The 17395-nt window shown below is 30.2% G+C and overlaps 1 protein-coding gene across 1 annotated transcript; it reads right to left on the bottom strand.

The window, feature by feature from the left end:
- Window positions 1–2311: 2311 nt before the first annotated feature.
- Window positions 2312–6513, bottom strand: LOC116021707 (probable receptor-like protein kinase At1g80640). Its single transcript, XM_031262175.1, has 10 exons — window positions 6201–6513; window positions 5629–5796; window positions 5265–5515; window positions 5044–5176; window positions 4870–4933; window positions 4687–4783; window positions 4439–4541; window positions 3774–3892; window positions 3563–3652; window positions 2312–2808 (listed from the first exon to the last, which is right to left on the bottom strand). The coding sequence occupies exons 1-10, from the start codon at window positions 6343–6345 to the stop codon at window positions 2668–2670; spliced, it is 1311 nt and encodes a 436-aa protein (XP_031118035.1). The 5' UTR covers window positions 6346–6513; the 3' UTR covers window positions 2312–2667.
- Between the last annotated feature and the right edge of the window lie 10882 nt (window positions 6514–17395).

Raw genomic sequence — 17395 nt, 5'->3', positions numbered from 1 at the left:
ACGGCTCGAACCCACTCTCATTCAAGTGAGAGTGTAAACCGAGTATCACTAGACCGCAAAGTCTTTGGCAACACTTTATCCTTTAATTGGGTTAAATCTGATGTGAACGATGATTAATTTGAGTATGGTACAGACTTAAAATTGTCTACAGTTATGATCCGCTCAGAACACCTGGTCTCGTGGTCTGACAAAAAAAAACACCCTAAAAATTGCACAATTGCACGGGTCACTACTCACTACAATGACTACATTGGTTGAAAATAAATTTAAACTTGAAATTTATGGGCCAGCTTAGATGAATTATTGAACTTATAATGTCTGGGCTTTGTTCTCGGCCAGCTAAACCAATACTGTGCCCTAATGAAAGCCCAATTGGTAGATATTGGCAAATTTTACTGTGAACCATTGTCCATGTAGGCAAATTTTATTGTAAACCATGGTCAAGCAATCGTTATACCCTGCACCAAGGTGCACATAGCAATGTGCACCACGTACGTAAACGACGTTGTTTTGATGTTAGTGGACGCGGACGCGAATGACTACAGGGAATTCATTATTTATAACACACATAATCATTATCTACAATACACAAAACGTTTGCCTAGAATACACAAAATGTTTGTCCAGAATACACAGAATATTGACACAAAATACACAAATGTTAGTGGACGCGAACGCGACTGACTCCAGTGAATTCATTATCTATAATACATATAATCATTATCTAGAATACACAGAATGCTTGCCCAGAATACACAGAATATTGACACAAAATACACAGAACTCATCCTCCTAACATTCGAATGCACAAACACATCACAACCTATGTTAATAACATGAATACACAGAATATTGACACAAAATACACAGAACTCATCCTCCTAAACATTCGAATGCACAAACACATTACAACATGTGTTACTAACATGAATACACAGAACGGTTGCCTCGAATATACAAAACGGTTGTCTAGAATACACAGAATGATTGCTTGGAATACACAGAATATTAACATAAATATAAAGATTGGCCGAAACGGGAAACGTGATTTCCAAAAAAAACGGACGGTTTATTTACAATGCTCAAAACGACGTCGTTTACGTATATGGTGCACATTGCTATGTGCACCGTGGTGCACGGTATAATTTGCCATGGTCAATGTAACAACGTTGATCATGAAGTACCTATCATTCTAATTGGCAAATTATGCTATGAGCATGGGTTCACCTTGCAAGATGGACTCAGGTCCATGTTCACAATTTAAAAATTATATGTTCACAATTTTAGATTTCTATGTTCACAATTTTAGAATTTTATATTCACAATTTTAAATCTCAATATACAAAATTACATTATTCAATATTCACAATTTTTGAACTCTATATTCACAATTTTGTTATATATATTCAAAAATTGTGTTATACTATTGAATATAGAGTTATGAAATTGTGAATATAGAGTTTTGAAATTGTGAACATAGAGTTCAAAAATTGTGAACATAGAGTTCTAAAATTATGAGTATAGAGTTCTAAAATTATAAACATTAGACCTGAGTCTACCTTGCAAGATGGACTCGGGTCTATGGCATAACAACTTATTCTAATTACACTTGAACTTTATTTGACAATATTGCTATGTTTTTCAGTTTCATCTTTTACACATTAGTTTTATTATAGTAATACCAAAGCATCATTTTAATTCTACTACAGTTTCATTTGAAAATATACATTATTGCATGAGCTCTGTTTTTCAGTTTTGTTTTTCATACACACTAGTTTAATTATAGTAATACTAAATAGTAATACTGATGTATTACTATAATTACACTTCAAGTCCATTTGACAATATATATTATTGTATGGCTCTAAATTTTAATTTTATTTTCCATACACTAGTTTCATTATAGTAGCACTCAAGTATTATTTTAATTATACTATAATTTCTTTTGACAATATACGTTATTGAATTAGCTCTGTTTTTTAGTTTCATTTTAAACGCACACTAGTTTCATTATAGAACACTAAAATATCATTTTAATTCTACTACATAATTTGCTATTTTGCTAAAAAAATGTCTCAATTGCACGTATTTTACTTGTTTGATGATTCGATTGCACACTTTTTTAATTTGATGACCTAATTACACATAAACAATAAGTTCAATGATCAATTTAACACTTTTTTCTTTTAATTTTAACTTTTTAAAGTTCACGAACACAATTATACTTTCCATATAAAGTTCAAAACTTAAGTTGTTTTCCAAAAATAAATTAAGAGATTATAGTTGGTTTCACCAACAGTAAACATGACAATTTAAACAAGAAAAAGAGCGTATAAATTAGTAAATATTAACTTTGTAAAAGTGACACATTGTTCTTCTTCCTCTCTTCTTTTCATACTTATTCTTAACTATGTACAGCAATATGGAAGAACACATCACAGCTGTGTTGCTTCAAGCCTTCAATCCAAATTTAACCTAAAATGTCATGAAACTTGTCATTCCATTCATGCAAAGGGCTAAACTGATTGACTTCCTGCGAGAACTGCAACCGAGAATTGGCGAGGGAGTGTTAACCGAGCAGCGCAGATGCAGATGCAGAGGCGCAGGGCGAAAAACAGACCGACAGACAGACATTGCACTACGAAAATCAGTTCTCGAACTGCAGAGCTAAGATGGTTGTTGAGAAACAACTCTGAGTGTCCCGCCAAGCTCCACGGGAACAAGGGGTATAAGCGAATGCAAGACGTCTGTTATTAATGGACGATAGCTTGGCTCCGGTTGAACGCAGAGCACAGCAACTGCAGCGACCTACACAAAGAGATGATCAAGTCATTTCTCGTTAACATGTAAACTAATGCTGCAAAGTGTGAGTCTTCGGCTAGTGTAAATCATATCGGTTTGGTTTTTGCTCGAGTAGAGGGGGCTGCCGGGCTGGGATGTATGGTGTGCAAATGGTTCAAATAGTGAAACATGAACACTATACTTGTATTAGGTTTAAACGCTAAACCTGAGGACCCCTCACCCCATGCTCTAGGGATTGTGAGGAGGTAAATCGCGGGATCTGTCTCAGTGAGGTAGGGTCTCTGAGTGCTATCCTCCCCATTGAGGATTCAAACCCGAATATTTGCTGGGTAACTATACACACTCAATCTTTCGACCACTGAACTATGCCCCGAGGGCCACTATGCTTACATTAGGATACTATAGTATGTGTTCTAGCCCAAAAACCTTTGGACCTACAGGACTTAAAATAGCCCCATATCCATCTGTTTAACCAACATATCATGCAAGCTCTTAAATGACTTCAGTACAATAATGGGCCAGAATGTCACACCTAACATCTTCCTTAAGTTCTTATGTATGGAATTGTGACTTACTAGCAAATATTATAACGGCACGCTTTAGTTTAATCCACCTAAGGAACCATATAACATACGGGGAAATAACAAAGCATAACAGAAAGCAAACAAGAGCAAAATTCAGTAGGTTCAACTATTCAAGTTCTTCAAACGGAATATAGTCGAAATGGTAAAACGTTTGCATATATCGTTTCCCAACAAACCTGGAATAGGTGCTTGATATCCATCGTATCTTTGATCACAGGATCAATAATGTTCGGAAGCTTTGATCTGTCTGTGAGCTGAGGCATGGCCTGCATATATTCCATAAATACTAAAGCATTGAGATACAAATTTAAAAAGTTTATTTGAATCAATGCCCAAAAGGGATGACAAGAACTCAAGTACATATATAGGACCCAACACAATTCCTACCCATGTGACAATAGACTGGCATTGAGCTGGTGCCAGTTTCTCCACGGGCCTTTTTCCTAGTAGAAGCTCCAGAAGTACAACTCCGAAGCCATAAACATCACTTTTATCTGTTAGTATTCCTGGAAAGTTTAAATTACATCGGCATTTAGATCACCAGATTCAAGAAAATGTCAAGTGAAATTGATCCTAGAAATAAGAAAGTTTCGAGAAATCCTTCCACGGCTTTCTTTAAAAAGTAAAAATATATTTATACAAGTCAAACCTACATATTTTTCTAATGTGGAGCCTTTCCACGACTTTTTTATTTCTTCCAACTTTAGGCTTTGAGAATAAATATACAAAAGTCATCTCCTCGAGAACTTGAAAGTAACCTGAATCCACTTTGACACAACACAAATCAAACCCCACTCAAAATAATGTCTCAGAATAGCCAGTTTTATGTCAATTTTCCAACAAGTGCTTCCCTCGTTAAAAAGAAACATAGATCTCATGCTATTTGCAGAAGGATTATCCAATACCCTATTTAGTAACACTATCTAAGGTTTTGCATTGAAGTATACTAAAACAAATACAGCTAAATTTAAGAAATATTAATAAACCATTGTTGAGCCAAGAATAAAAGAATTTATCTTGGTTAAAAAAACTACAATTATTCCGTAGCATACCATCTAATAGGTATTCTGGAGCTACATAGCCAACGGTTCCAGAGAGCTTAATGTTATTTTTGTTTTGAGCCCCATCGCGCACAGCAAGACCAAAATCTGAGATCTGAATAAAACATTATTCCAAGACAGAAAAAGAAAGATCAAAGATGTTAGGTGAACTTTCCATCCAGGATAATCTGATGACAGTCACAAGTAGTTTTCAAGAAGCTAGGGACAGTGACACCTCTAAATTTCAATCAATTGTTTACCTTGGCATTGAAGTTGGCATCTAGAAGAATATTGGAGGATTTCAGATCTCTATGGATAACTGGTGGTTTGCAATGTTCATGTAAATATTCTAATCCCCTGATGATCAGATAAATACCCTCTCTTAATTAATTATTCGAATTGAATATTCATATCCTGTTGTCTACAGTTCACCAAACTCTAACCTTGCTGTATCAAGTGCGATTTTCAATCTATTATGCCACGCTAATGCTGATCCATGGGAAGGTCCTAATCCAAAGTCAAATCAAGAAAAAAAAAAAAAAAAAAGTTAGTTTGTAGTTTTCGATCATATCGCTATCCCGAGTTTCACTAGATTTATATGTCAAAAATGTAGTTACCATGTAGTTGATACTCCAGAGATCCATTCTGCATCAGTTCATAAACTAGCAGCCTCGTGTCAGCATGAATGCTATATCCCAACAACGAAATTATATTCGGATGCTGAATTGTGCCCAATACCTCTATGTCAGCCTGCAATTACCAAATCGACAGCCAAACCAATATCGTTAAGAGGGCAAAACTTAAGAACAACAATCAAACACATTGTAAATGGTACAACCTCGAATTCTTTAATTGCATTTTGTCTTCCAACTTCCAGCCTCTTCACAGCTACATACGAGTTGTCTTCTAGTTTTCCCTTGTACACAAACCCGAACCCCCCTCCACCCAAGATCTCGCTTTCTTGAAAACTATTCGTGGCCGACTCGAGTGTATTGTACTCCCACAACGAGACATGTCGTTTCACACAATTCGACTTGAAGGAGTTGTATTTGCTAATATATGAGGATAATGCAAGACCTTTAACTACATCTTTTGAACAAAAGCATCCAAAGCAAAAGCATCAAACAAAGCACAACACCTAAAGAAATGTACTTTTCATATCCAACTAAAAAAATTGCAATTACTTGTCAAGAAAGAAGTACCTGGGCTATGAATAGTATCATGAGATTTGTGGATTTTCTTTCTATGATAAATCCAGAAGCACCCCATGAGCAATAAGCTTGTACCCAGTGCAGTAGCAGCAGCAATGAGTGATATGAGCAATTTCCTACTTGGATCCTTATGGTGTTTTTTACTAGAGCTTTTATCCTCTGATTAGAAGAATCCAAGAAACAGCAAGTCAACAGTCAGTTTGGGTATAAAAAAGTCAGGAAATCCAGGCCAGAACAAAAGTTAAAAGCCCCAAAAGTCCAAAACATATGACTGAAATCCTAGGAGGATAAAGCATCACAACCATCACAGAATTTGCAGAAAACAACAACAAATACCAAATGCAGGACAAATTTGTTGATCTAATAACAACATCCAACAAGAAAGGGGTATCAATAAAAACCATTCCCTCTCAAATATAAAACAAACCATGTGGTGGCTGAGGCACCAAGAGTTTGAAATTCAAAATTTTGAATTTTGGGAACATTATGATAGTTTCTGTAACCAACCCAGATAAGCATATACAAACAGATAGAAGAATAGACATGGGTTTTTCTTGGGAAACCTGGAGAGGAGGTTGCTGGAGAAGCATATGGTGGCGGAGAAAGAGAAGGGTCGGATCTAGCATGAGCTAGAGCATTGTTTGGGGGATGAAGAATCCAAACGGGTGGACAGAGAAGAAGCAGAATTAGCAGCACAAGATTCTTCATTCTTCTTTCTGTTTTGCTATGTAAGAAGAGAGCGCCTAATAGAGACACACAACAGATAATGTTTGTTTTTGAGAGACTTCTAACAGTTTTCAGAGGTTTGAATTCCTTCTCTCTCTCTGTGTCTGAGTAGGCAATGGCCAAAAGAAGACAAACCCAGTGCAGAAGATGGGAATTTGCAGTGTGCAGTGCCAAATAATATTTGTGAATTCATTTTTTTTTTTTTTTTGAAACATGAATTCAATTTTGTTAGCTACGTCTCATCAACAGATATTAATGTCGCCCTTTATCATTCGTTAACATTTTTTTAAGAGAAAATTACGTTTTTCGTTATTAAGTTATAAAATAATTGTAAAAATTTATTCTTTTAAGTATTAATTATACTTACTTTTCGTTCTTAAGTTATTATTTTCTTATTTTATTAATAAAACATTAGAGACGAAATTTATAATTTTAGTATAATTTTGAAATGAAAAGTAAGCACAAAAAGACGAAAAATGCAATGCCAATAATAACTTAAAGACGAAAAATGAATATAACCATCACTTGACGAATTTTAAAATTACCCTCTAACTTAGAAACGAAAAATGTAACTTTTTTTATTATTTTAATACGTATATATTATTGAAGTAGTATTAGTTGACATTTTCTTTGGTTGTTATGTTTTAATTTTATTTAATTTGTTTTGTTTGTTATTTGTTCCCGGTTGGTTAGCTAGAAGTTTGGGCATGCATGTGCATGGTTGTTTCATCCCTTGTATTTATATCCTTCTGGATAGCAGTGTATGGTGTGAGATAATCTACCATTTTAAGTTTTCTTCTCTTCTGCTGTTCAAACTTTATTATATATTGAAGGGGTTGATGAATGATGATTAAATCTTTCAACTCCTAATTAAAGTGACAAATATCATCATTTAACCTTAACACTGTTTTTGATAGAATCTATCCTACTTATAGTTATGGTTGAAAAAATCGCGCTCTGAGCGCCTAGGCGGGGATTAATCGGCGCCTAGGCGCCTATGTATTTTTTTTTTAAATTTGTTTAATTTTTAAGACTTGATAATTATAAACTATTTAATATTTTAATAGTTAATACTAAAATATTAAATATTAACCTAACAAACATCTAGAATCGAACAATTTAGGGTTATTTCGCTCAAAATGATATTATTTTTAGTGAAATAATCCATTTAAAAAAGAAGGAAACAATAGCTAATCAACCGATTAGGCGGCCTAGTCGGTCGCCTAGACCACCGATTATGGTAATACGCTAAGCGGCCGGCCAGCGCCTAGACACCGATTAATCGGTGCCTAGGCGGGAGTTTTGTAATGCTGCTTATAGTATATGCTATACATGATATGTCTACATCCTCAATTCGGATTAGACTTGAACCTGAGACCTTCCATTTGTAAATGTAACATCTTTAATGGTGTGTTTAAAAAAAGTGATTAAAATAGTTCAATATTGTTTTCAAAAAAAAAAAATAGTTCATTATTTTTATTTCTTTCCAAAAAATCGTTTGAACTGAATTAAAAAATTAAATTAATAGTTAACGTAACCAGCTTGGTTGGCGTGAGTGACCGAGCACTCGAATCGGGATTAGGCTAAGTATGGTACGGGCTTAAAGGTGCCTCCTATGAGTTAGGGCCTGCTCATGACACCTCATGATCTAACCAAACAAAATTAATAGTTAACGCTTAGTTGACGTAGGTGGGTCGCAAGTTCGAACCCCCTCTCGTATGGAAAAACTAATTTGAGCAGCACTTTGTCCTTTAATTGTACCGGATCTTTGCGAATGAGATTATTCTAAGTGTGATACGGGCTTAAAAGTACATCCTATAACTCAGAACACCTCATGACTTGACGAAAAAAAAAAAAAAAAACCTAATAGGCGTAGTTTCAAACTTTGAGACTCACTCCATCGCTAAAAATAAATTTTAAGTAATGCTTCATATCAATTAAATCAATGTCTTGGAGTATATTTATTAATTGTATATTATATGTTAACACTATTAAAATATTTAAATTATTTATTGTTTAAATCACACAAATTTCAACTAAAATGATAAAATTTATGCTATTAAAACTATTTAATTAATTAAATCTCTTTATCACCGCTCTAGTGATATCACTCTCTCAAAATATACTTGGCTAATTAATAATTACTTCCAAGTGTTTCATTCCAGAGGTGACTTCAACACTTTGCTAATTTGGTCATCTAATTTCTCTAAAAATTTTCTGTACTAGTTTTTTTTTTATTATTTTAATTTTTAGTCAAAGTGTTGGTAAGATTGTTAAAATCCACTACTAAAAATATATTCCGTAAATATTTTATAGACAGCAAAGATTAAAAACAATGTAAATTAATTCATAGTTTTAAAATTTGTATTATATTAAAAGAATAGTTGATAATTTGAATAATAATTATGGTATGATTAATATTATTAATCTAAGAATTTTAGATATGATAAATTACTAAATATAGTTATTGTAACATTTAATTAAAAGCTAAAAGGAATCAAGCTTATTTCTTATATTACTCCAATATATAATGTATACATACATTATTATCATTGAAGAATATACGAAAAGATATTGTGTATGCATGTGTATGATAATAATGAAAAAAATAACAGAAGTTATAACGATTGAGATATTTTCATCTAAAAAATTATATAGTAAAACTCTTATAACGTAATGTATTAAAAAAAATGAACATAAATCATAAATATAACTTAGATTGATGAGATTTCCTATGTTTTTAGATTTAGATTTTAGATATGAGATGTATGTTGTTTGAATTTATTCCTTTTTTTTTTTGTTTTTTTAAAGAGTTAATTTCTTTTTTGTCCTAGATTTATAGGTGACAGTCCACTTTTAATCATTTTTTATCAGAACATTTACTTTTTGTCCTAATATCAATTACCGTGACATGACTATTTTTGGTCATCTATCCAAAAAAAAAAAACAATTTAAATGTCATTAAATACAAATGCACTTCGGTCTTAGCTTCAATTATGAATTTTTTTCAAAAAAAAATAAACATAAATGCAATGTCCTTGTATTTAACAATATTTTAACGATCTTGTTGATGGAGGACAAAAAATTGTCATGTCACAATAATACTAGGACCAAATAGAGATGTTTTGATAAAAAAAAAAGTACTAAAAGTGAACTGCCATCTATAAATCTAAGACCAAAATGGAATACTATTCTACTTTAATTTTAATTTTTTATTCTTTATTATTTTTATTTTTATTGAAAAAGAATAATATTATTAGACAAAAATATAATATTACAATACGGAGTAATTGTATTTCAGTTTTTTTTTTAAAAAGACTATATTACGTGTGTTTATGCTTACGTGTGTGTTTGTGCAATTGTGCACGTGTATCACTGTATAAGAATAATGACAGAGCAATTGTTGAGTAGTTGCATATAAATTTTGATCTCACTATTATTGCATGCATGTTGATTCAATTAACGACTGTGCTTACAATTTAAACTCATATAATTAAGTTTTTTTGAAACTCTTATAATTAATTTAATATTAACTAATACAAAGTAATATTTAACATCAAAGCATTAAGCTGATAAAAGTCTTGAAACCAAAATCTTTAATCTTAAATTCAAACTTTCTGATGGAAATATAATTTAGTTCAATTAGGTAGTTTATTAGCTACTAGTAACTTTTAATTAGGTTTGCCAATCAAACTAAATTTTATGTCTTTTTATTCTCTTGAACTAAATTGTATTTTATTTTCACTTTTTTTTTTAAATTTGAAAAAGAAAGAAAATACAATTCTTCTAATCAAAATTCTTCTAAACCAATAGAAGAAATCACGTCCACAGAATCTACCGAACATGAGTCAAACATCGGACCTTGGGCTCACAAGTGTCCACAAAAATTGCTCCAAACAATTTACTTTGGAAAAAGTGCTGCCAAGTAAACAATTTCCTTGTTCTGCTTTTATCTAACTGCTATAATTTTTTCTACTTTTTCTACACCAACGAAATTTAAGAGGAAAGTAAAATAAAAGTTTTTAAAAAAATCTTTCCTTTTTTCTTTTTAGATAAAGGAGATACCTGGACAAATCAATGTAAAAGGCTTTCAAAACTTCAAAGTCTATTCCCCTCTTATGTATAATCCTAATATTTTCTACGTGCGAGGTGTAAAAATATATATTATTTAATACTCCGTATTAATTTTATATGTTTTATTAAATATATCCACAGCAAAAATGACTTTTTACTTTGCCCACCTTAGATTCACCTCTAGAGATTCACTCATTGTTTTTTGTTAAATTAATTAGTTGATATCGTTTTCAAAAAAAAAAATTAGTTGATATTACTTTGGCCTTGTTTGATAAATGGTTGTTAACTGATAGCTGTTAACTGATTGGGTTAGAAGGTATGATTAGTTGATAAATGATAACATTAATTGATTGTAGAAACGTGTTTGGTAAATTAGCTGTTAGCTGATAGTTATTTGGTATAATTTATTTTCTCAAAAAGTTAATTGAAAAGGTTGCTTTGAGTAGCGTTTTCAATTTTAGTATTTTGGACTTACAAAAAGCTTATTAACCAAACACTTATATTGATTTTTTAACAACAACAACTAATAGTGGTCAAATAAGCTAAAACTGACTGATAGGCTAATTATTTACCATACAGGGCCTTTATCTAAATTTATGTGACTTTGTTTATTTTTTATCTCATGTATTCAAAAAATGTATACATATTGATAGTATAAATAGTATCTAAATTTTAGCTTTGAAGATTAAATATTGTACTTTACAAACTAAATATAATATAAGTGCTTGACAATTGTTCGTGTCATTTTCAACAAGAAAAAAACAACTTATTTTGTGTTGACTTTTAGAGAACATGGAGATCATCATAAATTGTGGCTTCTAATTGAACTCACATGTGCTATGTATTCTAGCGAGAGTAAAGATATGGCAACTTTTGGGCTCAATAATGTAATTGGTGGGTTGAGAAGGACAAGTCTTTAATACTTTTGTTGCTTGCATATGAAACTCACTTATAATTATAAGCTTTTATACTGTTAGGTACAACTTAATTAACTTATTGAAAGTTGTACTAACAATCACGTTCAGGTAAATACATGTAGGATTGTCACTAAATAATTACCTTTCATTTTTTTTTTCTTTTGGGTGGAGAGGAAGCCCACAGTTACTATATAAGAGTGTGCATTGAGCAAATTTCACTTTTATGCAATAGTCATAAACCACACATAAGAGGTAAATTCCACGCGCTAGAAAGACCATGTGCGACATATTCGACTTAATTATACAATTGTTATATCTAATAACATTTTTTATTATCACCAAATAAATATACATAGAAAGTTTACAATAATACTCACTCAAATAATATATCATGTAAGACTTCAAGTTAAAATTTAAAGAGTATAATTTTCACTATTTATAATTCAATGATTTGTTTCATCTTAACTAAAAGTTTTGAATTGATAATTTGACTGTACATTTATGTTCAAATATATATATATATATATATTGCTCTATATGTACCTCAACTAAAAGTATAAATTGATAGTTGAATTACATATTTATATGTATACTAGTTATAATATGTGCATTGTACAATTAAATTAATGCCAACATGAAAATTAAAATAAGTAAATACTTAGTATAATTTTTAAATATCAAATTTAATTAATATAGAGTATAAAATAAAAATAATTATTTTCAATATAATCAAAATTGTTGTAAATATATATGATCTATTTGTGACCATTATCCTAGTTTTAATTTAACTTCCCTGATAAAATATAGTTTTCTCATGTTTATATATATATATATATATATATATATATATATATATATATATAATAAAAATGAGTTCTTGAGTTCAACTACTTGTTCTTCTCTTTCTTTTCTATGTATTATTTTGAGCATATGAGCATACAATTTGACAAGACGCACACGAGAAAACGTTGTAATTTATAACAAAATAACTATATATTTCCAACTTTGTAATAAAAGTAGTAATATAAATGAGTATTGTTGTAGATAATTATAACCGAGAATACAAATTATGTCATAACAATTTTTATATTAAAATAAATTAAGTCTTCATGATGTCGATGAGTCAATAAAACATACGGAGTAACTTATTTTTTGTTAAAAGTGACATGACTATAATATGCATACTGATGTTGTCGAAAAGCAATTAAAGAGTTATGTAATGAAATTATAACATATGAATTCATAAGTTTGCTTGTGTATATGATTGAGATCTCAATTGTTATTATATGTTAATTACTATTCATCTTGTAATTTGTCATTGATATTTTAAAATATTATTATTTTTAGTTAATTCCATTTTAGGTCATAGATTTATAGATGACAATCCACTTTTAGTCCTTAAACACACACACACACCCTTCTTTGATCCTAGTATTATTGTGGCATGACCATTTTTTATTTTCTATCAACCAAACCGTTTAAATTCTGTAAAATACAAGGACATTTAGGCCTTCAAATATGATTTTTTTCAAAATAAAAATAAAAATATAGTGGGTCAACTCACTTTGTATTTAAAAAAAAAAGGCCGAAGTGTCCTTTTATTTAATGACATTCAACAATTTTGTTGACGGATGTCAAAAATGGTCATGCTACAATAATACTAGGACCAAAGAGAGATATTCCGAAAAAGAATGACTAAAAGTGAACTGTCACCTATAAATCTAGGACTAAAAATAGAAGTAACTCTTCTTTTTTTTTTTCCATATAAGATTGGTTTGATAATGAGATTTTTGCATTTAAAATTTTAAAGTCGAGAGAAAGTTCGTCTCATACATAGTAGATCAACTTGTAATAAATTATACATTTTAATTAAAGTAATATAGATTTGGAATAGGAAATTAAAATTTGTGCTACACTAAATAAGGTTTGGTTTAAGCAAAAAGAAAACAATATATTCTTAGAATAATTATAGTTTGACATTCATATTCTTTTAGGATGAAGGGTCAAAAAATAATAGCTTGATTTTTTTTAATAGTTGAAAGAAACAAATCAAATTAATTAAATATTCTTATATTTTAATTCTTATTGCAAAAAACAAATTAAACTAGTTGCAAAAAGAAGAGAAAAATGACATGAGTTTCCTTTTGTGTACACTAATTTAATTATTATGATAATAATACAAAAATAAAATGCCTATGTTGTTGTTATTGTTACTAATATTAGTAAAATATTAGAAAATATTTTACAATGAGTAAGTTAAAAATAATAAAAATTAATGGAATATTTCGTTACTAAAGTTTGTACATAAATAAAAAAATTAAAGTAAAAAGGAAAATATAGTAACTTTGAAAATTTCTTATCATTGTACAGAGAAGATATTTATATTATTGTATAATAATAATAATAATAATAATAATAATAATAATAATTATTATTATTATTATTATTATTATTATTATTATTATTATTTAAACCTTTTTCATAAATTTAATATTCAGATTTTAGGAGATAACTTATATAGTACTCCAATATATAAAGTCTATATATTATTACCATTGAAAAAGTTAAGAAAACATATGATGGATGCATGTGCATGACAACAGTAGTTGGAAAGATAACGGAAGTTATAACAGTAGGGGTATTTTTACCAAAATATATTATATAGTACAACTCTTATAGCATAATGTATAAACTAATGTAATGGAAAAAATGGACATAAATGAAGAGTATAACTTTCATTCACACTTATTAGTTTTTATTATTTATTATTAGATTAGATTTATTGTATATACTAGTTTTACACGCGCATTGTGCAAATGAGTTAGTACCAAATGTTTATATTGAAATAAATATTTAAAAGCATACCAATGCAAAATTATATAAGAGAAATTCATATATATGTAATTGAATATCGAATTTATTTATTTAAATATGTAACTCAAAGTATATTAATGCAAGATAATATAGAAAATTCATTATAATTGTCACTAAAATAAATGATTGCAACTTTGTAAAATCAATAGTCTAAATACTTGGTCTAAAAACGATAATCTAAATAAATACTACTTTTGGTTTGAATTTTTCTAAGTATTCTTATTCTCTTTTGAGTAATATTGACATTGTCTTTCATATTCACTATTTGTCTTCTTCCTTTTTGTTGGTAGTGTGCTATTTAATTGCAATTGGGTTACTGTTTGTAGCATAGATGATATCGTCATGCAATGATATTATGGTGTAGGAAGTTGTGGATTTTCGTTGTTGTGTATATGACTTGCCTGGGATCTTAGTTGTACTATGAAGTCTTGATCTTGCAAGTGCCTGTTGATATTTTGCAGTGGTAGTTTGTTCTCCTACATTTTTCATGTGGAAGTATTGAATAAAATATTAATATTTATTATATTTGTGACGGTAATAATGTGTTACCGGTATATTTTGAGTATTATTATTCTTAGTGTTGAAGTACAATGGTGAGTACAAATGAGTTCAGTACAATGCTCAGTACAATAGTGAGCTCTAGTCTAGAAATGTTGTCTCCCACTCTACAAGTGTGAGCGTCATTTTATATTCCTGAGCGCAACGACTCTCTGCTTCACCTTCAATGTGCAGTAAGTGGATGTTAATGCTGATGAGTCGTTGGAGTGGACATTAATGCTGGGGAGCCGTTGAGTGGCTCCTCAACATTAATGTGTAATGATGCTTGTTTGACGTTCGTTCACTGTCTTCGGGTCAGTGCTGTTGATTCGGGTCAGTGCTGATGCCCAATTATCCTGTCACCTACCCATTATTATCGTATAATAGATATTTAGTAGAAATTATATATGCTTTAACACTTATAACGAAATTAAAAAGGCAAGTCACTTTCCTTTCCCACATAGAAAAGCATATATTATGAGGCGTAAACTTTTATTGATGTGTCTTTATGCTAGCTTTACAAACGAATTGATTCTATCAACTTTATACCCACCCGATCTTTAACGTTGTGATGATCTATCTTTGTGCTAGCTTCACAAAGTATTGGGGTGAAATGCATAATTTATATATTTTTAAGAGTTAATACCACAAATGGTCCTCTGACTATTGGGTAGTACTTCTTTTAGTCCTCGACTTTCAATTCGACCACAAATGGTCTTCTGACTTTCATTTTTGACCACAAATAGTCCTCTGTTAAAATTTCTGTTAAATAGGTGTTAAATCTAGGGGTACTATCGTCAAATTGATTAATATTATTATGATTAATTCTTTTTTAGAATTATATGACAACATAATTAATTTCAAACATTAATAAACATTAAGTTAATAAATATAAAAATAAAATGGACGTGAGAACTTATATAAATGAACAAATTAAATAAAAGTNCTCTTATAGCATAATGTATAAACTAATGTAATGGAAAAAATGGACATAAATGAAGAGTATAACTTTCATTCACACTTATTAGTTTTTATTATTTATTATTAGATTAGATTTATTGTATATACTAGTTTTACACGCGCATTGTGCAAATGAGTTAGTACCAAATGTTTATATTGAAATAAATATTTAAAAGCATACCAATGCAAAATTATATAAGAGAAATTCATATATATGTAATTGAATATCGAATTTATTTATTTAAATATGTAACTCAAAGTATATTAATGCAAGATAATATAGAAAATTCATTATAATTGTCACTAAAATAAATGATTGCAACTTTGTAAAATCAATAGTCTAAATACTTGGTCTAAAAACGATAATCTAAATAAATACTACTTTTGGTTTGAATTTTTCTAAGTATTCTTATTCTCTTTTGAGTAATATTGACATTGTCTTTCATATTCACTATTTGTCTTCTTCCTTTTTGTTGGTAGTGTGCTATTTAATTGCAATTGGGTTACTGTTTGTAGCATAGATGATATCGTCATGCAATGATATTATGGTGTAGGAAGTTGTGGATTTTCGTTGTTGTGTATATGACTTGCCTGGGATCTTAGTTGTACTATGAAGTCTTGATCTTGCAAGTGCCTGTTGATATTTTGCAGTGGTAGTTTGTTCTCCTACATTTTTCATGTGGAAGTATTGAATAAAATATTAATATTTATTATATTTGTGACGGTAATAATGTGTTACCGGTATATTTTGAGTATTATTATTCTTAGTGTTGAAGTACAATGGTGAGTACAAATGAGTTCAGTACAATGCTCAGTACAATAGTGAGCTCTAGTCTAGAAATGTTGTCTCCCACTCTACAAGTGTGAGCGTCATTTTATATTCCTGAGCGCAACGACTCTCTGCTTCACCTTCAATGTGCAGTAAGTGGATGTTAATGCTGATGAGTCGTTGGAGTGGACATTAATGCTGGGGAGCCGTTGAGTGGCTCCTCAACATTAATGTGTAATGATGCTTGTTTGACGTTCGTTCACTGTCTTCGGGTCAGTGCTGTTGATTCGGGTCAGTGCTGATGCCCAATTATCCTGTCACCTACCCATTATTATCGTATAATAGATATTTAGTAGAAATTATATATGCTTTAACACTTATAACGAAATTAAAAAGGCAAGTCACTTTCCTTTCCCACATAGAAAAGCATATATTATGAGGCGTAAACTTTTATTGATGTGTCTTTATGCTAGCTTTACAAACGAATTGATTCTATCAACTTTATACCCACCCGATCTTTAACGTTGTGATGATCTATCTTTGTGCTAGCTTCACAAAGTATTGGGGTGAAATGCATAATTTATATATTTTTAAGAGTTAATACCACAAATGGTCCTCTGACTATTGGGTAGTACTTCTTTTAGTCCTCGACTTTCAATTCGACCACAAATGGTCTTCTGACTTTCATTTTTGACCACAAATAGTCCTCTGTTAAAATTTCTGTTAAATAGGTGTTAAATCTAGGGGTACTATCGTCAAATTGATTAATATTATTATGATTAATTCTTTTTTAGAATTATATGACAACATAATTAATTTCAAACATTAATAAACATTAAGTTAATAAATATAAAAATAAAATGGACGTGAGAACTTATATAAATGAACAAATTAAATAAAA

This window comes from Ipomoea triloba, chromosome 6 (assembly GCF_003576645.1).
Source record: "Ipomoea triloba cultivar NCNSP0323 chromosome 6, ASM357664v1".
NCBI lineage: Eukaryota > Viridiplantae > Streptophyta > Magnoliopsida > Solanales > Convolvulaceae > Ipomoea > Ipomoea triloba.
This window is presented reverse-complemented; position numbering and strand designations above follow the sequence as displayed.